Genomic DNA, 25822 nt, shown 5'->3' on the forward strand with positions numbered 1-25822 from the left:
AGAGGGAAATTATATCCGCGAAAAAGCAAGAAAGTAATCTTCTTTCAACAAACCCAATAGAAGATAGCCACAATAACATAACTCACCCTCTAATAACAAAAATAACAGGAAGCAACAATTACTTTTCCTTAATATCTCTTAACATTAATGGACTCAATTCAGCAATAAAAAGACAGACTAACTGACTGATACATAAATAGGACACAACATTTTGCTGCATACAGGAAACACACCTCAGTAACAAAGAGAGACACTACCTCAGAATAAAAGGTTGAAAAACAATTTTCGAAGAAAATGGACCCAAGAAACAATCTGGAGTAGCCATTTTTATATCGAGTTAAATCAACTTTCAACCAAAAATTATCAAGAAAGATAAGAATGGACACTTCATACTCATCAAAGGAAAACTCAACCAAGATGGAATCTCAATTTTGAACATCTATGCTCCAAATTCAATGGCACCCACATTCATAAAAGAAACTTTACTGAAGATCAAAGCATACATTGCACCTCACACAATAATAGTGGGAGACTTCAACACCCCACTCTCACCAATGGACAGATGAAAAAAACAAAAACTAAACAGAGACACAGTAAAATTAACAGAAGTTATTAACCAAATGGATTTAGAAGATATGTGTAGAATATTTCATCCAAAAACAAAACAATATATCTTCTCAGCACCTCACGGTACCTTCTCCAAAATTGACCACATAATTGGTCACAAAACAGGCCTCAACAGATACATGAAAATTGAAATAATCCCATGCTTCCTATCAGATCACCACAGACTATAAGTTTTCAATAACTATAAAATCAATGGAAAGCCCACAGACATGTGGAAACTGAACAATGCTCTACTCAATGATAACTTGGTCAGGAAAGAAATTAAAGACTTTTTAAAAATTTAATGAAAATGAAGACACATCATACCAAACATGTGAGAGTCAATGAAAGCAGCACTAAGAGGAAAACTTACAGCTCTAAGTGACTACAAAAAGAAACTGGAGAGAGCACACACAAGCAGCTTGACAGCACACCTGAAAGCTCTAAAGCAAAAACAAGAAAATACAGTGAAGAGGAACAGATAGCAGGAAATAATCAAACTCAGGGCTGAAATCAACCAAGTAGAAACAAAAAGAACTATACAAAGAATCAACAAAACCAGAAGATGGTTCTTTGAGAAAATCAACAAGACAGATAAACCCTTAGTCAGACTAACCAGAGGACACAGAGACAGTATCCACATTAATAAAATCAGAACTGAAAAGGGAGACATAACAACAGAAACTGAGGAAATTCAAAAAATCATCATATCCTACTACCAAAGCCTATACTCAACAAAACTGGAAAATCTAGATGAAATGGAAAATTTTCCAGAAAGATACCAGGAACCAAAGTTAAATCAGGAGCAGATAAACCATCTAAATTGTCCTATAAACCCTAAAGAAATAGTAGCAGTCACAAAGTCTCCCCACCAAAGAAAACCCCAGGACTAGATTGTTTTAGTGAAGAATGTTATCACAACATCCAAGAAGACCTAATAACAATTCTCTATAAACTATTCCACAAAATAGAAACAGAAGGAACACTACCCAGTCCATTCTATGAAGCTACAATTATGCTTATACCTAAAACACACAAAGACCCAACAAAGGAGAACTTCAGACCAATCTCCCTTATGAATATCAATGCAAAAATACTCAATAAAATACTCGCAAACTGAATCCAAGAACACATCAAAACAATAATCCATCATGAACAGGTAGGCTTTATCCCAGGAATTCAGGGATGGCTCAATATTCAGAAATCCGTCGATATAGTCCACTATATAAACAAACTCAAAGAAAAAACCCACATGATCATCTCACTAGATGCTGAAAAAGAACATAACAAAATTCAACACCACTTCAAGGTAAAAGTCTTGGAAAGAACAGGAATTCAAGGTTCATATCTGAATAAAAAGCAATATACAGCAACCCAGTAGCCAACATCAAACTAAATGAAGAGAAACTTGAAGCAATCCCACTAAAATCAGGGAATAGACAAGGCTGCCCACTCTCTACCTACCTATTCAATATAGTATTCAAAGTCCTAGCCAGAGCAATTAGATAACAAAAGGAAATCAAAGGGATACAAATTGAAAAGGAAGAAGTCAAAATTTCACTATTTGCAGATGATATGATAGTATACCTAAGTAACTCCAAAACTTCCACCAGCAAACTCTTAAACCTGATAAACAACTTCAGCTAAGTGGCTGGATATAAAATTAACTCAAACAAATCAGTAGCCTCCTTCTACTTACAGGAGAAATAGACTGAGAAAGAAGTTAGGGAAATTACACAATAGTCACAAATAATATAAAATACCTTGGTGTGAATATAACTAAGCAAGTGACAGATCTGTATGACAAGAACTTCAAGTCTCTGAAGAAAGAAACCAAAGATCTCAAAAGATCGCATGCTAATGGATTGGCAGGATTAATATAGTAAAAGTGGCCATCTTGCCAAAAGCACTCTACATATTCAATGCAATCTCAAAATTCCAACTCAATTCTTCACAGAGTTAGAAAGAGCAATTCTCAAATTCATTTGGAATAACAACAACAAAAACCAGGATATCAATAACTATTCTCAACAATAAAAGAACTTCTGGGGGAATCACCATCCCTGACTACAAGCTGTACTACAGAACAACAGTGATTAAAACTACCTGGTATTGGTACAGAAACAAGCAGGAAGATCAATGGAATAGAATTGAAGACCAAGAAAGGAACCCACATACCTATGGTCACTTGATCTTTGACAAAGGAGCTAAAACTGTCCAGTGGAAAAAGGACAGCATTTTCAACAAATGGTGCTGCTTCAACTAGAGGTCAGCATGTAGAAGAATGCAAATTTATCCATTCTTATCTTCTTATCTCCTTGTACAAAGCTCAAGTCCAAGTGGCTAAAAGACCTCCACATAAAACCAGTAACACTGAAACTAATAGAAGACAAAGTGTGGAAGAACCTCAAATACTTGGGCACAGGGGGAAAGTTCCTGAACAGAACACCAATGGTTTATGGTCTAAGATCAAGAATTGACAAATAGAACCTCATAAAATTGCAAAGCTTCTGTAAGGCAAAGGACACTATCAATTGGACAAAATGGCAATGAACAGATTAGGAAAAGATCTTTACCAATCCTACATCTGATAGAGGGCTAATATACAAAATATACAAATAACTCAAGGAAACAGACTCCAGACAATCAAATAACCATATTAAAAAACAGGGTAGAATTTAGACAGTGGAGTACTACTCAGCTATTAAAAACAATGAGTTCATGAAATTCTTAGGCAAATGAATGGAGTTGGAAAATGTCATCCTGAGTGAGGTGACCCAATCTCAAAAGAACATACATGGTATGCACTCACTGATAAGTGGGTATTAGCCCAAAAGCTCACAATATCTAAGACACAACGCATAGACCACATGAAACTCAAGAAGAAGATGGAAGACCAAAGTGTGGATGCTTTGGTCCTTTTTATAAGGAGTATCAAAAGATTCAACCAAAGCTCCCAAAGTCTAAACCTCCAGCCTGAGAACACAAAGGGAGGGACTCATGTCTCCACCTGTATAGGTAATTAAGGGTGACCTTGTCAGACATCAGTGGAAGTGGAGGGCTATGGTCCCCGAAAGTTTGGATTCCCTAGTGTTGGGGAACTTGAGAGCAGGCAGCTGGGACTGGGAGAATGTTTGGAGCACATCCTCATAAAAATAGAAGGACGGGGTATGAGATAAGGGGCTTGGGGTGAGAATGGGAGAGGAGATAACATTGAAAGGTAAATATGTAAAATATCTAGTTAAAAAAAAAACCAGATAAAGGGTCTGGAAAATAGTGAGAGTCTCCTTATTTCAAATTATTTTCAAAAGTTTCTAGGAGATGCTAATTGGCTAAGATATTATTTTAAGCTCTCCACAAAAGAATTTAAGTCTCTGTTCAATATTTTCAAGAGAGATGTAAATCCTAATTTCCCTCAACAATTAATTGACAAAAAAGAAGTAATCTCACAAAAAGTAGAAGATGCTATTGTTAATCGATATATATTATATAGTCTGATTAGTTGTTGGCTGTGCTGTAACAGTTCTTTGATAAAACAGATTATTAATATAAATTTATATTTCTTTAAGTAGTGTCTTCATGACGCTGAGTGTGGAAGGAGCGGCTGTTGGCGCTTCTGCCCTGATTGTACAAGAACTCTGAAAAATTGGCTTTAAAAGCAAAAGAGGGGGAACGGTACCCCCCCCCAGAAGGAGTCCCTCTGAAATACTCTCCATTATGCCTTGTTCACTTTTAACTCTCTAAAACTGAAAGCTCATGGCAAATCTGCTGCTGACTGCCTCTGGCATCACCAAGACCAATAAAAACTATGCCACAGCTATGTGGAAGGACCCTCTTACCCTTAAAGGGAATGGCCCAGACCCAGTTCTCTTATGGGGCCGAGGATTAATATGCCTGTTTGATACCACAGAAGGCACAGCTGAATGGCTACCAAAAAGATTAATGAAATAAATAGATACCCCCACAAAGCCAGGCCCAACCATAAATAAGATGAATAACAATTGACATCCAGGGAAGGGAAACCTCCCTGAGAATTCCCTTCTTTTTCCTTTCCAGGTAAAAATGAATCACCCGTGATGTCTGCTGTTAGAAGTTCTAATCCATACGCTGGCCTCCAAACTTACACTACTCAGACCTTCAACGGGCCATTGACAAGAACATCAAACAGCTAGAGATTGACATCACTAATTTTAAGAAATCCCTCGTTTCACTGCCTAAAGAGACCTCCAAAAATTGACAACGAATTTATTGGACTTGATTTACTCTTTTACAATAGAAAAGGCTGTGTACAGCTCTTGACTGTGCACAGCCGTTAAAGAAGAATGTTGCCTTTACATAGACAAGACAGGGATGGTTAAAGAGAGCATGAAAAAGGTCAGAGAAGGTCCTGAGAAAAGACAGAGAAAGAGAAAGATGAGTGCTGGTTCAAGAATTGGTTTTCAGCCTCTCCATGGTTGTCAACCCTACTTCCTCCCATCTTGGGACCATTAATTGGGTTATTTTTGCTTATTTCTTCTGGTCCCTGGGCCTTAAATAGGCTGACTAACTTTGTGAAACAACAGATAAAGAATTTGGTAGCAAAACCTTTTCAGATACACTATCATAAGTTAGCTATGGAGGACCACAAGACTCAAGATGAGGTTGTTACTCTATCCAGGGTGTTCCCAAAACCCATCTCCACCCAACCTAAAAGAGGCGTCTTCCACCCCTAGAAAAAGCAGAGAGGGGCCACCCAGAACCCCGTCTGACTGGCGATCTGAATTCTTGCTTAGGGTGCCAGGCTAAGCATTGCAAGGGAATGTAAATAAAAGTTAAAAATATCTCTCTGGGTTTCCTGAGGGACAAGCCTGACTGCATAGGGGTTGATGTCAAAAGTATCCCCTCTCCAGGAAAAAGACATCAGGATGGGTATGGCCCTCATGCCTCACTGGACAACAACAGGGGGACCGGAGCCATGACAAGGTCCCCTTCAATTACTGGAGCTCAGGCCTCGATCCCTGCCTTCACAAGATTTGAATTGCCACAGGCCTTCTATACTTAGAGAAGGGAGGAGATGTCAGGGGCAGCCCTGCTTATACACTGAAGGCCTAAAATCAGCCATAGGCCTAAAATCAGCAATAGGCCTGTCATACATGTATGCTAACACCAAGTCTTGGGTCTCTGTGAAATAACATTGAAACAGAAGGCTATAAGCTATTGTAAACAGGCAGCTTTTGTGGAAATTTACCAGCCTGAGTAGTCATAGACCTTGTAAATAGGTAGCCTTGGCAGATAATACCAACTTAGATAAGGACAAGTAAATCATAGGCAGAGTCATAGTGACCTGTCCCCTGAACCTTCACCCAGCTGATAACCTGTTCTGAAAGATATTTGCATTCCCCCTGAACACCCACACTCTGGCGTCATCTTCTTCCCCACGTCCTGCATTTTTGTGTTTATAACCCCTGTGTTAATAAGTAAAAACTATGATTTGAAAATAAATAAATAAATAAATAAATAAATAAATAAATAAAAACAGGGTACAGGGCTCAACAAAGAATTTTCATCTGAGGAATATCGAATGGCCAAGAAGCACCTAAAGAGATGTTCAACATCCTTAGTCATCAGAAAAATGCAAATCAAAACAACACTGAGATTCCACCTCACACTAGTCAGAATGGCTAAGTTTAAAAACTCCAATGATAGATAGCAGATCCTGGCAAGGATGTGGAGAAAAAGAACACTCCTCCATTGTTGGTGCGAATGTAAGCTGGTACAATCACTCTGGAAATCAGTCTGGCAGTTCCTCAGAAAATTAGACATAGCTGAGGACCCAGCTATACTACTCCTGGGCATACAACCAAAATATGTTCCAACATATAACAAGGATATATGCTCCATTATGCTCATAGTAGCTTTATTGATAATAGCCAGAAGCTGGAAAGAACCCAGGTGTCCTGCAACAGAGGAATGGATACAGAAAATGTGGTACATTTGCACAATGGAGTACTACTCAGCTATTAAAAACAATGAATTCATGAAATTCTTAGGCAAATGGATGAAAGTAGACAATATCATCCTGAGTGAGGTAACCCAGTCACAAAAGAACACACATGGTATTCACTCATTGATAAGTGGATATTAGCCCAAAAGCTTACAATACCCAAGACATAACTCATAGCGCACATGAAGGCCAACAAGAAAAAAGACCAAAGTGTGGGTGCTTTGGTACTTCTTAGAAGGAGTAACAAAATACTCATAGGAACAAATATGAGACAATGTGTGAAACAGAGGCTGGGGTGGGACTGTCCAGAAAGTGTCCCACCTGGGGATCTACTCCAGGTAGAATCACCATATGCAAACACTATTGTGGATGTCATGTAAACACTGTTGTGGCTATAGTTAAGTGTTTGCTGACAGGAGCCTGATATACCTGTCTGCTGAGAGGCTCTGCCAAAGCCTGACATATACAGAGGAGGACGCTTTCAGCTAACCACTGAACTGATCACAGGGTCCCCAAAGAAGGAGTTAGAGAGAAGACTGAAGGAGTAGAAGGGGCTTGTTGCCCCATGGGGAGAGCAACAATTCCAACCAACCAGAGTTCCCAGGGTCTAAACAGCTAGCCTGGGAACACATATGGAAGGATCCATGGCTCCAGCTGTAAATGTAGTGGAGGATGGCCTTGTTGGGCATCAGTGGGAAAGGAGGGCCTTGGTTCCTTGAAGGCTGAATGTCCCAGTGAGGGGGAATTTGAGGGCAGGGAGGTAGGTATGGGTAAATGGGTGGGGACACACCCTCATAGAAATAGGAGGGAGGATGGAATAAGGGGTTTCTGGGGGTGGAAATGGGGAGAGGGGATAACATCTGGAATATAGATAAAGTATCCAATAATTTAAAGAAAAAAAGAAAAACAAACAAACAAAAAACCGATAATAGAACTGGCTATTGAGGTCTACCAATTGAGACTGTTTGGCAGCAATTTAATATTACCCATATTACTGGGATTCCTTATAATTGTCAAGGACACGGGACTGTGGAAGGAGCCGATGGAACTTTAAAACAATATCTTCATAAAATAAAAAAGGAGGAGGTATGTCCCCATACACCACAAATTTATTTAAACCATGTTCTTTTTATTTTAAATTAAAAAAAAAAATTTGGATGCCAAGGAACTCTCTGCTGAATGTCTATAGCGCTCTACAACTAGGCATACTTATGTATAGGTGAAAAGGAAGAATCCACTTACTGGCATATTGCATGATCCTGATTAGGTATTTAATATGGGGAAGAGGGTATGTTTGTGTTTTTATTACTGGATGCTGAAGGAGCATGGTGGCTGCCAGAATGACAGGTAAGACATACTGATGCCAGGATAAAGAATGATGCCGACCTGTGAGCTTGCTGAGTGCCCTGACAATGGTGACTGGGAAGATGTATTGGACTTATATTCCCCACCCACCATTGCTTACCTACACCCCTGATGGGACAAGCTGCCTTGCCTCAAGTTTTTAGACTTTGTTGAACAGAGAATCAAAAAGAGAAGTTATAATGACTCAAGTATTTTTCTTAAATGTGACCAGATATTCGCACTCAGTCATGGACTGGTCTAGAAATCAATCCAATATTGGATGGAAATAACAGTCTTCATTTGGAAGGCTGGTTCTGAACATTTTCAGAGACATATTTGGAAGTTAGCTGCAGTTTTCTATGATGTTATGGTAGCAATAGATAAAGTTGGGGCAGGATCTGGATTTCAAACAAGTGTTAGTATATGTGTTAAGGCTTTTTTAATTGTCAAGTTAAAATTACTTTTGTTTCTTCTACAGTATTTAATGTATGTTGCATTGATTGTACATTTTCTTATTGTATTAGTGTGTTGAAATCCAGCATGTCAGTTACGAAGGTCTACCAACCAGCTTTTGTTTTAGTGCCCTGAGTATCACAGAACCTTGGTCTTCTGAAAAAAGCTTGCTAGTGCTGGAAGAAGTGAATTAGTCTTTAAGCAGAAGCAAGAGGGTAGTGGGCTTGATTATTGCTGGTATAACAGCTTTAGTTACACTAACTGATAGCACCACTGGCTCTGCAATTGCTTTGACAGAAGAAGTTAAAACAGCTACTTTTGTTAATCATTTACCAAAAAAATATTACTAATGTGTTGAATATGCAAGAGGACTTAGATAGGCATTTGGAACATCAGATTGATGTTCTTTATCCTATTCAAATTTTTGGAAGGAGGTTCAGAGTTTAAGAGTAAGGAGCCATCTCAAGTGTAGTGCCAAATAACATTGGATTCATGTTAGTTCTAAAATTTACAGTGGTAGTCATTATAATTTGGAAAAAGTTTGAAGACACTTGCAGTGTATTTGGCATAATTCTAACACCTTTCTGGATGTTTTAAATTTACATAGTGAGTTTATGAATTTAAAGAATGCTGCTCTGCTGAGTGTTGATGTGGCAGATACTGCTGATAAAATCACCCATGGCCTGAGGTCAGTATTTTTATTTTGGTCAAGCTTTAAGAATGGCATATATAGCTTGATCATGCTAGCCCTTTTTGTTCTGGGAATATGTGCATTCCTGCCCATCATATTAAAGCTTGTCTTTAACAACATCAACATGTTGGTAGCCAAAGTACATGGCTTCAACCTGAAAATGGACCCCCAGACAGTTATTAAATTAACAGGCTGGCAAGCCAAGGATGGGTAAGATTCTGCACAGAGCCCTACCAACCTAAGACATCAATGCCTTGCTTTGGATAATGCATATTCCATGAGAGGTAAGGAAGGCATTCTTGTCAGAATGACCTAAGACAGGTTCAGTCTCGTTTATGAAATAAAAAAGGGGGAGAAGTGAAGAGTTTTGGGGCTGCTTGGCAAGAATCTCAGATGTTGCAAGGGCAAGAAAATGGGCTCCTGGCTCCTTAGCAGGAATATGACATTAGCCAAGGACAAGGAAGTGGGCTTCAGGCAGGAATCTGACATTAGGCTAGAACAAAGAAGTAATTTCAGGCAGGAATCTAAATTTTAGGCTAGAACAAGGAAGTAGGCTTCAAAAATGAAAATGACTTTGGGCTAGGGCAGGGAATTTGGCTCAGATATTTTGGTCATCCTGATAAGCCCTTAGAACCAGTGATCATGAGAGTGTTCATGAAATGTTGTTTATTGCCTTGCTGGTTCTTTGACTATTTGTGTTTATTGTCTTGCTTGTTCCTTGACTATTTGCATCCATTGTATTGTTAATTTCTTAAGCTAGAACTGACCTTAATACCTACATGTAATTAAAATGATATCAAAGCAAAAAGGAGCAGAGGGGATGAAATAGGGCATTTCTAGGGTGGGGAAATGGGGAAAGGGGATGGCATCTAAAATGTAAATAAATAAAATATTAAAAAAAAAAAAGAAGGCCTGTGTTGGAATGGAATGGCCAAACTCCCTTATACTCCCACTATTTTCAGTGATTGGCTGCCTACAACTTTAGAAGTGTATGTACTTGATTATAAATTACTGTTGGGGTCCAGAAAGACACCAGTGAGGAACTATTCACCTACCTCCCCACTGTCAGCATGTGAAGATCTGCATGTCCATGACCAGAAGCTCTTGTGTTGCAAAGATTTCTTCACATCCAGAGCAGCTCTCACCAACGCTTTTAAAAGAGGGCTCAATGACACAGCAGCAGCCCCTGACTCTTCAGTTGCTCTTGCAGTCAAAATGGTTTTCATCCTCTCTCTCCTTAGCTATCACATTTATATGTATTGATGGCTTATCTAGTGGTTTCTGGAGTTAGACTCTTTGGAAGCCTAACCCTTCTCCAACTAGGGTTGCTTCATGTATGTACCTATATTTACAAAGGGCTTAAAGCACCCTAATGAACCACTTATGTTCTCACATATTCTTCTCTGTCCTCCTTATATAAAAGCCCCCTCCTGCTCTTAAGAATGGACCATCCTAGTATGGTGACAGTTCCTTCATCAGCTGACCTGAGGTCATAAGGCAATAGGGATTTCCAGGCAGCAGCCAGCGTCTGAAGTTCAATAGTGTCCTTCCTTTATCCTATGATAACGATGCTTCCTCTTTGGGGAACCCAAAGTTGCAGGGCTACATAGTAATTCAGTGGTAGATTGCTTGCTTATCATATGTGAGAATAATTCCCAGAAACTCACTGAATCTGACCACAAGAAAAAATACTGCTGCTTCCAACTCTCAGTTCCCAGGTCTACATGTTGTTCCCATTAAAGATGACTCCAAAGAGTACCCTTATCTAGTGCACATACAATATCCAAGAGGAACGGCACCTCTGCAGGTTATTGCTATCAAGCTGAACGTTAGCTGTGAGTTCAGAAAACTACTCCATCATTGGCTCTTCATAGATAATATAAGTATGTGATACTGCAGTATATGATAAAGCCAGTAGACTCTACAATCAGGGATCATTCTAGAACCTCCTTCACTACGAGTGGACCCAGTTGAACATGTATGAAATTCCATGCCTGTGGATTAGCCATTCTGTAAACCCCTGTAGAAAGTTGAGCAGAAAAGTCAGACTCACACCTAGAATAATTGTCTGTCCCAATCAGAATAGAGTCATTCTTGCTTGTAGACTGGAAGCAACCAGATAAGTCAACTTGGCAAGAAGTAGGTGATTGTTCCCAGGGAGAGGATCTCTGTAGTTGGCAAGATGAATAGAGAGAGTCATTAGTAGCTAGACTGGCTGGGCCTGCTAAATTCATAGGCTCCTTGTTTCAGATCTCTCACGATACATAAAGAAAGAGAACATTAACTGCCCTTGCCCGAAATTTCAATGTCTGTCAAATGAAGAGCATCAGCATTAGGGAAAAACAACAGCAGCAAATGAATCGCTTCAGAGTGTTCACACCCACATATCTATCATTCATCTCACATATCCTGGCCTTGTAATTCCCCGGCCTTATAATACCATCTTTCTACTTGCTCTCCTTCAAAGTCCCTAACCATATGGCCAGGCTGTAGGCCATCTTTCAAAAACATACATGCATTTAGACATTGTACCATTTTTCCATTCATATAAAACATACAGTAAGATCCACTGCTGTCACAGCTCAGCCCACTGGATCATTTCCTGTCTATATTTTCATGCTGTAATCCATCTCCATTCAGTTTCAGCTTCTCACATACACCAAGCCTATCTGTCCATCAAGGAAATGCAGCCTTCATTCCTTCTTACCTCACAGTATAAATCCTAATCTAGGCACAAGAGAATCTGGAGAAAGGACACAAGAACAACCCAGAGTGAGATATGGAGTTCTAGACAATTGGTCCTTCATGCTTCTTGTGTCCTTTGATCCTCTCAGCTTGATACTGGTTTTACTATATAATACTGAGATTGCTTTGAGTCTGTGTAACTTTTTCATGGCAGGTTCAACAAGACCCTAATCATGATGGAAACTTCTGGAAGAGTGGCACTAGGTCCTATGGTCAAATGCTCATCCTCTATTAAGACTAAATAACTTACCATGAGCAGTTTTTCAAAAGACATTTTTCCATTGCAGATTATCTGGCCTTGCTTTAATCACTACCCATCTATACTATGATAGACAGGGACTTGCAACTGTGTCTATGTATGTTTTAACACCACCAATATGACTAACACCTTCAAATTCGAGTGAGCAAGTAACCTAAGAGGCAGAGCAGCTTAAATCACGAACTAAGCCACAGGTTGCCTCTGGCAAAATCCTGTCCTTCCTGAGTCCTCTCAAAGCTACACTGTTCTCACCATGTCACTTTCCACTAAAGCAGGAGCAGTTCTCAGTCTGGATCCAAAGCCCAAGAGGCTTGCCTGGTGCTCAGCATGCTCTGTGTTAAGGAACACAAAAAGCACCAAGATCCCATCTTTGTTGAAGGGATACTGTGGGCAGAGTATGGCCTTGATATAAGCACTGCAGCAGATCAAGGGTCATGGCAGGTAGAGGCAGTCTGCTAGTGTGCTCCTCACTGTAGGTTCTCTTGAAGGGACATCTGAGCAGTGAGCCACCGAGGCTATGACATAGACAGTTCTGAAGTCTACCTGAGCTTTAAAAAGTAATCTAAACCATAAATAAGCCCCCAAAAAGCAATTTAAAGCAAAAAGTAAGGATTTTCCAGAGATAACAAAAATGCTGGAGCCTGATGAAGATGGGAGGAGAAATGTAGGCTTTTTATCTGCCTGAAGAGCCATATGTGGGTTTTGTGGTATACATGCTGAGGAGATAGATGGGGCCACAACACTTGAAGGTAAAACAGCCTCTTGTCACTCGGCTAGAGGGAAGCTTTCTCTATGCTCGCCCACTGTTCATATCTCATCACAATGCTCTCTTCATTTATAATTTATATTTCTTTTACTGCCTAATAATTGATTTTTTTCTTTTCTTCAGCTCTGAGTCACTTAGCTTACTCTTAAGTTGCACTTCTTTAATATCGTATGCTGCCTTTCTTTAGCCAGCTGCTTTATGAAAAGATATCACATCAATTTTCACTAATTTTAGTCTTAATGACAACACTCCTAAATATAATTCTCTAGTCCCTTACCGTCCCTAGTTTGTGGTATTTCAATTTGGGAGCTGCCTTTCATGGGAACTAGCTCTATGACTCTACACGCTGTGTGTGAGAGAAAAAGGCAAGGTAAGTCTTGCCCTCTCAGAGGCCTGGCAACCCCTTTCCCAGCAGGTCTCTTTGCTTTCCATCTCAGACATGGATGCCTCCAATTCCTTGCTTGGTAGTGTGTCTGAGTTTCAGGAGTTCATTCCACTGCAGTGTCTGGAAAGGCACTATATACTATATGACTCCCCAAAACAAGTTCAACCACACAGTTTATAAGATCACTCAGTTCTCTGAAATCTTAGGATATGTGGCTGTTGGTGGCTACTTCCAGGTCTTCACTGTATTTTCTTATATTATTTTTCTCTGTATCTCCTGTTTCTTCAGAGTTGTTTCCCAAAGACCTGACAATCCAAGTCTGAGCCATACATACATACATCTCTGAATCTAAGGCAGATAGCACAAATGCTCATGCACATGCATACATTTTATGTTCTGATTCAGGTCTTCTAATTACTTGTTTATTTGCTTTTGTTGAAGGCAGGGTAGCCCTGTACTGTTCTGTTCTGGCCACCTTACAACTTACCATGTAAATTTCTGCCCTTGTCATTTCCATAAGACTCAATTGTTGTTTTTATGCCACAATTGTTTTTAAATTATACTTAGCCTCTCTTTTAGGACAGCCTGGTTGTACCAGCCAACAAGTGTCGAGGATGTCCTGAAGCTTATAGGAATCCTCTAGCCTCTGTCAGGAGTGTCTTTGTTACAGGTGTGCACCATCATACCCAGCTGCTGCTTCCGGTCTTCAGAATAGACTTGAGATTCACTCTGCATCTTCTGTCTTTCTACTCTAAGTAATAATGTTGCTCATTACCTTTTCTATCGCCTATCTTTTTCATTCCTAGAGCACTCCTGAAAGCCACTGTGAGCTTTGCTTTTGGACATAGATGCTATTAGGTCTCCATGTACTTTACTCCATTAGGAAGAACAGGCAGAGGGCCCCAGGGACAAGTCATGGGAAGAAACCAAAGCATTGCCCGTGAGATTAACACATGGCTCAGCTGGTGTTTTTACATAGGAACTAAGACTGTTTCTAAATTAGACTTAGCCTCCAGGGCAGGACTTCTAGATACTAGCCAACAAGGATCCAGCAACTGCACTAAAATTCTGGTACCATGACTTTATAGGCAGGAACACAGCAACCAGCCTAAAACTAAGGAGAACAGAAGTAAAATAGGGAATGACCTAGCTAAAGAGGTGGGAGAAGAAAGGAGAGAGACACAAGAAAGACAGGTTTCACAAAAGGTAAGGAGATGAGCTCTTACAACTACCAAGTTTGTAGCTGTCACTTGCAGAATAGGAATTAAAGACAACGCCATTTCATCTATGAAGCAACAGGCTTCCAGCTGCTGGCTAGTTAACACTTCAATAAACTAGTGGGGTCACATAATAGAAATCAAGTGTTATGAGAATCAGAGAAAGATTGAACTATAATGTACCCCAAGAACGTCTTTAATTTTGAGAATAGACACAGAAGACTTGAAGAGGAAAACAAACAAACAAGATACAAAGGACACCAGAGGATCTACTCTGGCTAGGAGGCACATGGTGAGAATGAGTGACTGATGTCTTAGAGGGAGAAAGAATCTTTTTTCTGTGTCTGGGAGATGGAGTTTGAGGAGTCAGTCAGGCCTTCAAGGGGAAATAATGAGATTCTGGCCCTTCCTCTTCTTTCCCAGCTTCCATGATCTCCTCCATCACATTTCCCTCTCCTACTATGTACTATTTCACTACAGGCACAAAGGCAAAAGGGCCAAGCAAGTGAGGTCCAAACCTAACAGAAAGCTAATATAGATGCTAACTTTTAAAGACACGTCACCTTTAAAGGTTCTTTGTTCAACTGGAGAGTGTTGAACATAACTAGAATGTTATGGCTGAGAGGGGCTAGAGGACGGTAACATACATGTGGAGCTGGCCAGGAATAGATCTACCACCAGCCATAGGATCTCTGCACAGGATCTCTACCACAGTCTGTGACAGCAATAATTAAATGGTGTGATAGTGTCCACAAGGGGCTTCCAAGAACAAAGGATGGAAAATGGTGACTCAGGATTGAGGATGCACAGACTGATGTACTGAAATGTAAATTTGTTTTCTCTAACAACTCAGTTTTGTCATGTGATGTTTTTCTGGAAACTGTCTTATGAGATGATGTTTTGTGGAAGCAGACATGTGAGGGGATGTTTTGCTGAGAACAGATAGTTGTTTTTCTGGAAGTTGTCTTGTGAAAGGACATGCTTTACTGAAACAGACACTTGAGAGGGCACATGATATTTTAGAAAGAATACAAATACAATCCCACAGATGAGGTGACACTCTTGCATTGGTTCATCTTTCAATGCTTTGCTGGTCTTCACTGATCTTCACTTGTTGTGACTTTGTAGAGAGAAACATGTCAAAGAACATCCTCGTGGTATTCTGGCTGCTTCTTTCTGATTCCACTGACTCTCGCTGATTAGTCAGAGCTTCAAGGTTTCCTCTGGATCAAGCTGCTACTGATTTGGGTTTAGTGTTTGCCATTTAGACTGTTCTGCTGCTACTGATTCATGTTTGATGTTTTGGACTGAAGTGCTGATATCCTGACAATGAATGATAATGTCCCCAAGAACTATTACTACATGGGCTCACAATCCATGTTTTTCTATAAACCTTCTTCTTTCCCTCCCTTGTGGGCTAGAAGGGAGGTGGAAGGGTTTAGGAACCCTTAATAAAGTAGGTTTTGAAAAATCAAAGCCTACAAGAAGCTACTGTCAAAGAGCAACTGAGTGCCAGGGGTAGTGAGGCAGAAATGATTACAAAGGCAGACTGGACTCAAAGAGTAGAGACTTTGATAAGAGTCACTGGTTTCTTACGGGTCAGTGGGAAATATGAAGAAATGTTGTCACCGAGTAAAACTGTAAAGTTCCAATTATCAGAACTGGCCTATATCTAGGTGAATGTTGTGTCTGAGGAAGTGAACCCTAAGATGAAAGTCATAACACTACAAAATGTAAAAGACACTCAGATGCTATGGTGATGTTGTATAAGACAAGGCACAGCACACAGATGAGGAGTTGTGGAATAGCTACCATTCCTTTTAGAGCATAGGACAGTGACCTAAAGATATTGACAAGAGTAGGCCTCTGAAGGCATGAGCAAATAGTTTGAATCCCAAAAGGAAGCACTACTGAAAAGGAGAAAAAAATTTACTTACTTTCAGGATTTTTACCCTTATTATTACTCAACTGCCTACTGTGTCCTGTTGAGTATTTCTGGGTTTTGTTAGCAGTGTGGGGATCTAAACCCAGAGCCTGTGTATCTTAGGCAAGCACACTGCCTCTGAGCCACCTCAGAATATTTGCATGTATCTGCATGAATTGGGGATCTTCCATTCCAACATGAGTACAACCATAACCAACTCCTCTAACTAACTCTAATTTGTTCTTCAAAGTCTAGACAGTAGCATTATAAATCATTTAGCCAAACAAGAAATAAAACTCATCTCTATCACCCCTCCTTACTTCATACCCAGGCTGTTTCCTTCTCCCACCTGAGGGCTTTCAAAGTACTCGCCAATAAAAACAGTATTAAAAAACTGAAGACACGTTGGCACAAGCCTATATACACACACTTGGGGGGAGGATGGTAAGGCAGGAGAATTTAATGATCCAGGCCAAAGCACTCAACTCACCAATACCCTCTTTCAAAGGAAAAATAAAGAAGGGCTGGGGATATGTTCAGAGGTAGAGTGCTTGCCCGGCATACACCACACCCTGGGTTCAATCAGTAGTATAGAAAAACAAGATTTAGAAAGCTTAGCACAAGTTCTGGTATGCAAAAATTGACCCAAACAATATGAAGAGCACTGACTTTGGAATTCTTCTGATTTCATGCTGTCTAAAAAGCTTATATCTTCTAATTTTTAAAAATTCATTAAGCACAATTTAAATTTTATGAACACTCATCACAAACGAATCATTTGGATTTCTTGACTTTACAAATCAAGCTAATAATGTTCAATTTGAATTACTCACTTTAATTCTATATACTTCTCTAATCACTTTAATTCATGTTCCTGAAACAATAAACACTCATACTTCAACTCTTTTGTCATCTATAAACTTTTTATTAAAACTCTCAGTAATTTTAATGAAATCAAATCACTAAATTAAAAAAATAATAACATCATTAAATTGTAAGCAAAACATCTCACCAACATATGAACTGGACATACACTGCAGCAGCTTACTGTTTATTATAAGTGATTTTTTAGAAAAGAAAGTTGTAAGGTCTGGGCCTTGCGCACAGAGGAAAAGAAACTGCTAAGAGTGGTAATTCTTGGCCCCTGGGCTTCACTGACCTCCCCCATTCCACCTGTCACACCAACATTCACATTCTCTTCTTACTAATCCAGTCTTAAAGCTAAATTCAACTCCCCCTTATCCAGGGCAAAGGTTCAGAGAGAGAGGGAACATAAGGACATTACCAACCCTGACTCTGAAACTGCAACAGTATTCCACTGCTAGGATCTGCTTGCTCTGCACCTCTTCCTCTGCCCTCCATTCTCCTACCAAGCTTCAGTCTTTACATTTATATACAGAGCTGTGAGGGTGTGGAGGCATTTCTTTGTGGTGGCATGAGGTAAATGGAATCATGGCTCACGCCCTTAATTGGTTGCAAGATTGTTGAGGAGACAGTAAAAGTTCAATACTAACTTTCTTCCATGGGAGTCAGTGGCAGTTAAGTTAGGAGTAAGTTTTGTTGAAATTAAACAGCTCATATCTAGTACAAGGTTCTCAATTTTACTTAAGGTTCCTTCCAAGGAAGGTTGGGCAGAAGAGCAGACTAAGAAGTGAACAGCTGTGTGTTTCCCTACAGAAGCCTCCATACCCTGCCCAGATGGGTGCAGATTTACCATTGTTTTCCCTGCAACAAAAAAGACTACGTAGCTATTGCAGAAGCCAGAAAACTGTGATGTCTAGTGTATTCCATGAATGTCCTCATTTTTTGGAGAATTGGGGAAGAAAACGAAACTTCAAGAAAAAAAAAAAAAGCTCTTAAAGGCCCAAACCAAACCCCAGCAAAAACCAAAGCATAAATGCTTATTCTGAGAAGAAAGCCAATTGAAAGACAAAAGAAATATCAGTTTGAGCAACTTAACTTCTTTTCCTATCAAACCAAACTTTCAGAACAGGTGGAACTTGATCAATCTGTGTGAATCCCCAATGCTGGTGTTTCCTGTGACTGAGAAAAGGAGTTACAGCTCAGTTGCTAAGCCCTGGGTCCTCATTTTCCCAGTGGCCTAAATCAGTCCCCAGTCCAGGATGGGATGCTGAGCAAGATGCCTAATTATTTCAGGCCACTAGGGTAAGCACTATTCCTGGCACTCCACAAGCAGTAACATGGATGAGGGTTTCTAATTTTCTTTGGTGATTTGGCTCAGTGTAAACAGTTTGTTGTTGTTGTTGGTCTTTTAGACAGATAAGAAAGAAAGGACAGTTCCAGTTCTGAGAGAGACAGTTCTGCTCAGGAAAGACTCCTTTTCCCTCGCTCTCCTTTTGACAGCTTGACTTTGCATTTTCATCTAATTATCAATTACCTAGTGAGAGATCTAAGTGTTCACCTGTCTTGCAGAAGCCTCTCAGCCCAGGGGCAGGAATGAATTCTCTGAGAGGCCTTCAGAGACTCTGGCTTGTGACCTGAGAAGACTTCCTCCAGTGGCATTGTGAAGGTGAGGAGAGACCAATGCCACTCGTAGAAGAGGCTGTAGTATGTGACTCAACTATCCTGTTACCAATTCTTGAACTTTACGGGTACTACCATCGAAATACACCAAATCATTCCCTATGGCAGAAAGGGAAGGGTATTTTCACTGAGAAAATGGTAAGAAGGTTTAGAGGCAGTATCTGAAGTAAATTCAACAAGGCTGCTGCAAGATAGTGGATCAGCTGACACCTGTTTAGTAGTGCATAGCTTCTTTGTCCCTTTAGAGGAGTGCTTTACTTACCATATTCCTCCTTGAAAACTTGTTTACTTTCTTAAACAGTGGGCACCAGTGGAGAGTTCCCAGGTGTGCATTCCAGGCACTCAAACAATATATACAGACTAAGCTTGTTTGGGTACACAGCTCCAGGCTAAAGAATTTCTGAAGTTGAGAACAAATGAGGGAACCGGCTGGAATGTAAAAGACAATGCCCTGTGCTCCTGCAAAGCCAGCTACAAAGCCCATCATTATTACAAATAAAACCGAACAACTCATGCCATGTTCTTTCAAACTGCATTGCCCCCGCGTCCCCCCCCCCCCAGAATCTTCATGAAAAGAAATGCAAACACATGTGCCCTGAAATGGGTAGGTGTAAAAGAACATTCTGCACAATTATATCTAGGCTGCCACAGATTTATCACATGCAGACATATATTTGGAGCATATTAATTCATGATGACAGCTGCGCATGGCAAATCCAACAGAGCACAAGTTGGAATGCTGGAAAAAAAATGCAACTACAAACCCCATGCAGACACAAACACACCACACACATACACACACACACACACACACACACACACGAGTTTTCACCCCATCACACACTTGGCCTCACTTGTAGAAGATTAAACACAATTGAAAAGCCCAAACGCTGGAGGTTCCAGCAGTGGAGAGCCTGTCCCCAACACCGGCAGCCGCACCTTCATCCGCAGGCTTGACGGTCGCAGGTCTCAGAGTGCACTGGCCCTCCCAGACACAGCCCACTGGCGTGGACACACGTGTGCCCAGAGCTCGCGCGCCAAGCAGCCAGAGAGGAAGCGCGGCTCCCGGGGCTGGGGGCAGGGCCCGGCGGGCGGGCGCGTCGCGGGGCCGGGCCTCGGCGTCCAGGGAGGGGACTAAGGGCGGGCGCGGGGCGGCGCCCGGCTCACGTGGGCGGGTGGGAGCAGCTGAAGGTCCGCTCCGGCGACTAAGCTGTCCTCTCGCGCGCGGCGCTGGCCGGGGCGGCGGCGGTGGAGGAGCGAGAGAGGCGGCGGTGGCGGCGGCGGCAAAAGAGGAGGGGAGGACGGGGGCGGCGTCGGACTGGAGCCGATCGGCGGTGCGAGCTGTCCGGGGTGCAGTCGTGAGCTCGCCCGCCGGGCCCCCACCCCCGATCTACACCCTGCGGTGCCCAGCTCTGCCCGCGTCCGTGCCCCCGCGGGGAGCGCGCCGGGGCTGCCCCCCGAATGACGGGCGGAAGGTTCGACTTCGACGATGGCGGCACCTACTGCGGCGGCTGGGAGGAGGGCAAGGCGCACGGGCATGGCATCTGCACGGGGCCCAAGGGTCAGGGCGAGTACTCTGGCTCCTGGTCACACGGCTTCGAGGTGGTTGGAGGCTACACCTGGCCCAGCGGCAACACCTACCAGGGCTACTGGGCGCAAGGCAAACGGCACGGGCTGGGGGTGGAGACGAAGGGCAAGTGGATGTACCGGGGGGAGTGGTCACATGGTTTCAAGGGGCGCTACGGGGTCCGGCAGAGCCTGTGCACCCCCGCCCGCTACGAGGGGACCTGGAGTAACGGGCTGCAAGACGGGTACGGCGTGGAGACCTACGGGGATGGAGGTGAGCGGCGCCGCGGACCTATCTGCGGGCTGGCACGGTGGGCTCTTCCCGGGCTGCGGGGAAGTGGGGAGGACACAAGGAGCAGGTGTCCGGAAACCTACCAAAACACCTGGGGAGTCTACCCTCCCTCTTACCCTCCTTCCCATCTCCGAGAAGACCGCTTGGGCGCGCGGCTAGGTCGTGAGTGTCTGCGGTTCCCCGGGAGGGCGGGGTGTCCATACCCAGGGAGTTAGGCGTGCAGGTACCTGGCGGGACCCAGAGCCACGCTGCCCCCGGGAGGGCTGGGCAGGAGAGAGGACGCTGTCATTTGAGCCTGTCACATTACGTTCCTGATTCGTCCCTCTCAGGGCCAGGTTTGAAATCGCCACTCCTGTGGAGTTAGAGGGACGCCTTGGGCTGGGTGGCTGCCGGTCTGTGCTGACTGCCGCGCGGTTTGGTTTCACGTAGAGTCTCATATTTCGCTTCTGGTCCTCCAGTTAGCCTAAAGATAGAAGCCAGAACCCCATAAGTAGGATGTTGGGGAATTGGACCTTATTGAGAGTGTATTTTCTAGAGTCCTAGTTACAGGCAGCAGAGCGACCGCTCAAAGCAAGTGACATTCCTAATTTTCTCCCTAACTTTCACTTGGCTCCTTAAAGTACTCTTGAATCAGCAGAACTGTAATCTTTGCTGACCTGGAGATATTGGGGAAATGCTTTAGGAAAAATCGACGGAGTTTCCATTAAAATTTGAAAAAAGTTAAAGAATATGCTTTATCCTTAATATACATTAAGGGGTGTGGCCTAAACAGCAAGCCTAGGTTCGATTTAACAATGTTTGCCTTACAATTTCTGTACATTATAGGAGTGAGTTCATTTTTTTCCCTAGAAAAGCATACATGAGTGAAACAGGGGTCAAAACTTGACTGATTAATTTCTTTAAAAACAAAGCTGGGAGAGACCAATAGAGTGTATGTTTGGGCCAAGTCTATTTTCTGATAATAAACAGTCATATTTAATTGAAAAGGATTGTAGGAGGTGATTTCACTTTTTGGAATTAATCTGCTTCAGAGTTGGAGGATATTAAAGGGATCCAATTAAAAGTTTCTCCAGCCTACTGAAATTCCGTTATGCTTTTGCTTATATAAAAGCTTATACAATTTGTACACTTTACTTGCTCAGAACACTTGGGCTGTATTTCAAATGGAAAACAGCAGAATGGTAGGATTTTCCTTTTTTTTTTTTTTTTTTTTTTACATCATTTTGCTCTACAGTTTAAATAAGGATACGGTTCTCATGGATTAAAGAGGGGAGGGAGGTGTCTTAGGACTTTTCTATGGGCTGAGCCCTGAGTGCCTTGGTAGTTTAACAGGGGCCCTTTACTGTTCGGAACTAGAATAAAATGCCTTGGTTGACAGCCTTACGAATATTGTTTCTGGATTTTACTGGAAGCCCTAGCTCTGATATAACAAACTACTGTGTTCAACAACAGAAATGTTGTTGTTTTTTAATATGATCATTTTATAGCCCTTATTTTAAAAACTATAAGATAAACTTATTTTATTATAATTTAACTACAACATAAACTTCCTTTAGAAGTTAAAAGTCATTAAATGAAACCTGGTGATGTAGAGTATTTGTTATGCTTAGTAATCAAAACAGAGAGCACAGTAAAACTGATATATCTGTGTTGTTTGTACAAGGCCAAATACATCTCTAAATAACTATGAATAATCTGCCTTCTGTTTTAAACCAACTTTGAAAATTTAAAAAGACAAAATTTGGCATCATCACAGCACTGTGGTTTTCTTTTTCTAGCAAACAAACAAACAAAACCCCGGTGTGCTGTAATCAAGAAAAAATGTTAAATTAAATGTGTAAGTCACTTTTGAATATCTACTCTGTGCCGGTCAGTTTCCTGGATTTTCTCATGTTAACACATTTTATCAGAAAATCCGCAATTTAAAAAATGGCCTAAACAGATCTATATTGATACAAGTTAATTCATTCAGAGGTTTTAGTGCAAGTAGGAATACCAGTTTCTCTATTCCTGAGTTAGCTTAATTCTGCCTCCCTTTCCACGTATTTTTAGTGACAGTAGAGAAGGAATAATTCCATGTGAAAACTCTCACTTTATTTCACTAGAGATTTCTTTGTAAAGCATCACCGAAATAGAAACTTGGATTATGCATCATATTCATGAAATCCAAGTCCAGATGTCCAGGTTCTTTTGTGAAAATTCTGTTCTGTTATACTTTATTATAAACCTACATAAAGCTATGGAAGATATCTAGGAAGACCCACTGTGCTATTGATGTATTTAAAACAAGGTTGCTGTAGCCCTAAGCATTCTGCCTCTACCTTTCCAGGACCAGGTTTATGGACCAGGACCAGGTGGGGATGGAATCCAAGGCTTTATTAGTGCCAGAAAAGCACTCTCCCAATAGAGCTTCATCTTCAGTCCTAGCCATTGTTTTGTAAACTAGATTTATAGTTGTATATAGCCATTCGAAGAATAGACTCAAGTTTGGCAAACAGTAGTTCAAATTTGACTAAAATTCATTTTGATCCAGAAGCTATTCTCAACAATATTGTGCAGTTAAGATGGCAGATCTAAAAGAAAACAACAACAACAACAAAACACCTTTGTTTGTATGTTAAACATGCCCTGTGTGTCTTAGGAACAGAGAATAGGAAGTCACAACTCCTTTTGGACAAAAGAGATCATAGACCACCTACTTCATAGAGAAATAGGTCTTGTTTTCTAGATTCCCTGACTAAACCAAATCTCTTTAAAATTTCAGACCAACTGCTTAGATTTTGAACAAACTAAACCAGTTCATTCAAAGTGGTGCTGTGCATGTCCTGGAGGGATTCTCTCCAATACTGTGATATTATAACCACCCAGTAGGGAAGGTGACTGATACCTTTGTTCCCTGCCCCTGTTCTATTTGATAGTACCAAGGATATTTAAACTTTCTAATCCTTGCTATTCTTTAAACAGCCTTAGTGTTCAAGCAGTTTTTTGGGGGAAGTAAGTCCAGGCTTGACTTTGGAGCTGTCCTTTGGAGGAAAGTGGCCGTTAATTTTCCATCATTGTTTATGATTTACTAAGATGTTATGGTCGCATTTTAAAGGCATAACTACTTATGCCAAGTAGCATCTTTTACAAATTATTTTAGCAAAATCATTTTGTAGAAAAGTTAGAATGATAGGAATGTGGCATTTTAACAAAACAAAATATTAAATACAGTGGTTCGTTTTAGTGTGTGCATAAGGTTATGTAACTTTTATCCTACTATTTAGGGTTCACCTAGGAAAAGTCAAAGTTGAAAGTTTCTAATAATTCATTGTTTTTTTTTTCCTATAGCCACAGCAGTGTTTAGAAATACCTATTATTCAGTAGGAAGCTTATTATCCTGGGGGGGGGGGAATCCCACTAATACTTTTAAACAAAGTCCAGCTGAGTAGCCCAGACTGACCTAAACACAGTAGTATCCTTCTGCCTTACCCTTCCAAGTACTAGAATTGCAGGCATATACTTCCACACTCAGCTTCCGAAATGTTTGTATATAACAATCTTACCCTGTTTTGAGATCTGTGCCCTACCCTCTTTAGAAATTTATAGGAATGAAGTTAAGACTCAGAGTCTACTCAGGACATAGTAGTCATGGTACAGACTCATTAGTATTTAATTGTTGTTCTGTTGTTGGTGCTTTATATAATGTAAATATGTCAGCATGAGAAGAAAGAGAAGGGGGTCTTAAAATTGACTTAGGAGCAGTTCCTATTTATACAGTGGCAAAAACACTGGCCAGGCATGGTGCTTTTAATCCCTGCATTCCTAAGGCAGGAGGACTGAGAGTTCCAGGACAGCCTGCACTACATACTAAGAACCATCTTCAGAAATAATAGTACCCACAGCATTATCTCATGTCATATTAAGAATACATGTATCCCAGTCACTGGAAATCTGCAAGGTAATGTAAAGTACAACATATAATCAAAAACAGAACAAGGTTAACACAGTCTATAATCATGATTTATTTTCTTTGACATTGAGAATTGTTAGGAATAACACCAAAGTAATTACATTTAAATTTTTTCCAGATAGCTGTTCTAGGGGCATACTAGGATGCAAAACTTGCCTTGAAATGAAGGTAATGGCCTTTACTTTGAAAAATCTGAGCTCCTTAGTTTATCCTTCATTGTTTCCAGAGAGCATTTAAAAACCTCTACCAGGCTGTTGTTTTTAAACTATCTTGGTTATTAAGTAGAACTCACTGAAACAATTTTGGGGGATTTATCTTATTCCTAAAAAGTATGATATTCATAGAAAAAGTGATCTGGGTCAACAGAATTTTAATGGACACTGCCAAGTATTCCCTGAGACTTGTAAATACTTCTTCCATCCTGTCAGTTCTTTAAACATCAACTTCAGACAGCCAGAGACCACAGAACACATGAGTCTGAGACATTTGTCCTCTTTTGAAAGTAAGTTCCTGCCCTCAGATACTTCCAGTATGGTGAGACTCAAAGTGTTGGCAAAGTCTAGAGAGACCTATAAAGACAATGCCCAGGAGAAACCAGATTTAGCAAGTAATCTGGTACTCCACACACCCCCCCCCATCTCTACCCCACCCTCGCCAATCCTCAGTATTCAACAGCTTGCCTTTGCCTAAGTAGGAAAAGCTAGGCCAGCTTGTTGGACAACATGCCCCAAGTATTCTGATCATTGTCACTAATGTTAAACCTGGATGGTTCTTAGAATGTTGTACCTGGGCATAGACCTAAAAGCCATTTTTTTTAAGCTAAATATTTGAAACCATGACTAGAATTGATTTTTTTTTCTGCTGTGGCACTACCTTACTTTGATGCTTTCAGGTGGCAAAAGATGATTTCTAATGATCACTCCTTTTGTATTGGAAAAAAAAAGTTCACAGCTCTGAGGGTATCGCTCACTGATGGAGCATTAGGCCATTGGGTATAAGGTCCTAGGTTTAATCCCCAGAGAAACACACACCAAACAGTGGTTCCTATGCATGCCTGTCATTCATAAAACATTTTAAATTAAATGCAGAAGTTAG

The 25822-nt window shown here is 41.0% G+C and overlaps 1 protein-coding gene across 1 annotated transcript in view; it reads left to right on the forward strand.

The window, feature by feature from the left end:
- The first annotated feature begins 20184 nt into the window (after positions 1-20184).
- Jph1 (junctophilin 1) overlaps positions 20185-25822 on the forward strand; it is an 85330-nt gene continuing 79692 nt past the window's right edge. Inside the window, exon 1 of the mRNA XM_028769614.1 lies at positions 20185-20757. Within this exon, the coding sequence (XP_028625447.1) occupies positions 20379-20757 (379 nt within the window). The 5' untranslated portion in view covers positions 20185-20378. The remainder of the gene's footprint in view (positions 20758-25822) is intronic.

This window comes from Grammomys surdaster, unplaced genomic scaffold, assembly GCF_004785775.1.
Source record: "Grammomys surdaster isolate TR1022 unplaced genomic scaffold, NIH_TR_1.0 64, whole genome shotgun sequence".
NCBI classification, from domain to species: Eukaryota; Metazoa; Chordata; class Mammalia; order Rodentia; family Muridae; genus Grammomys; species Grammomys surdaster.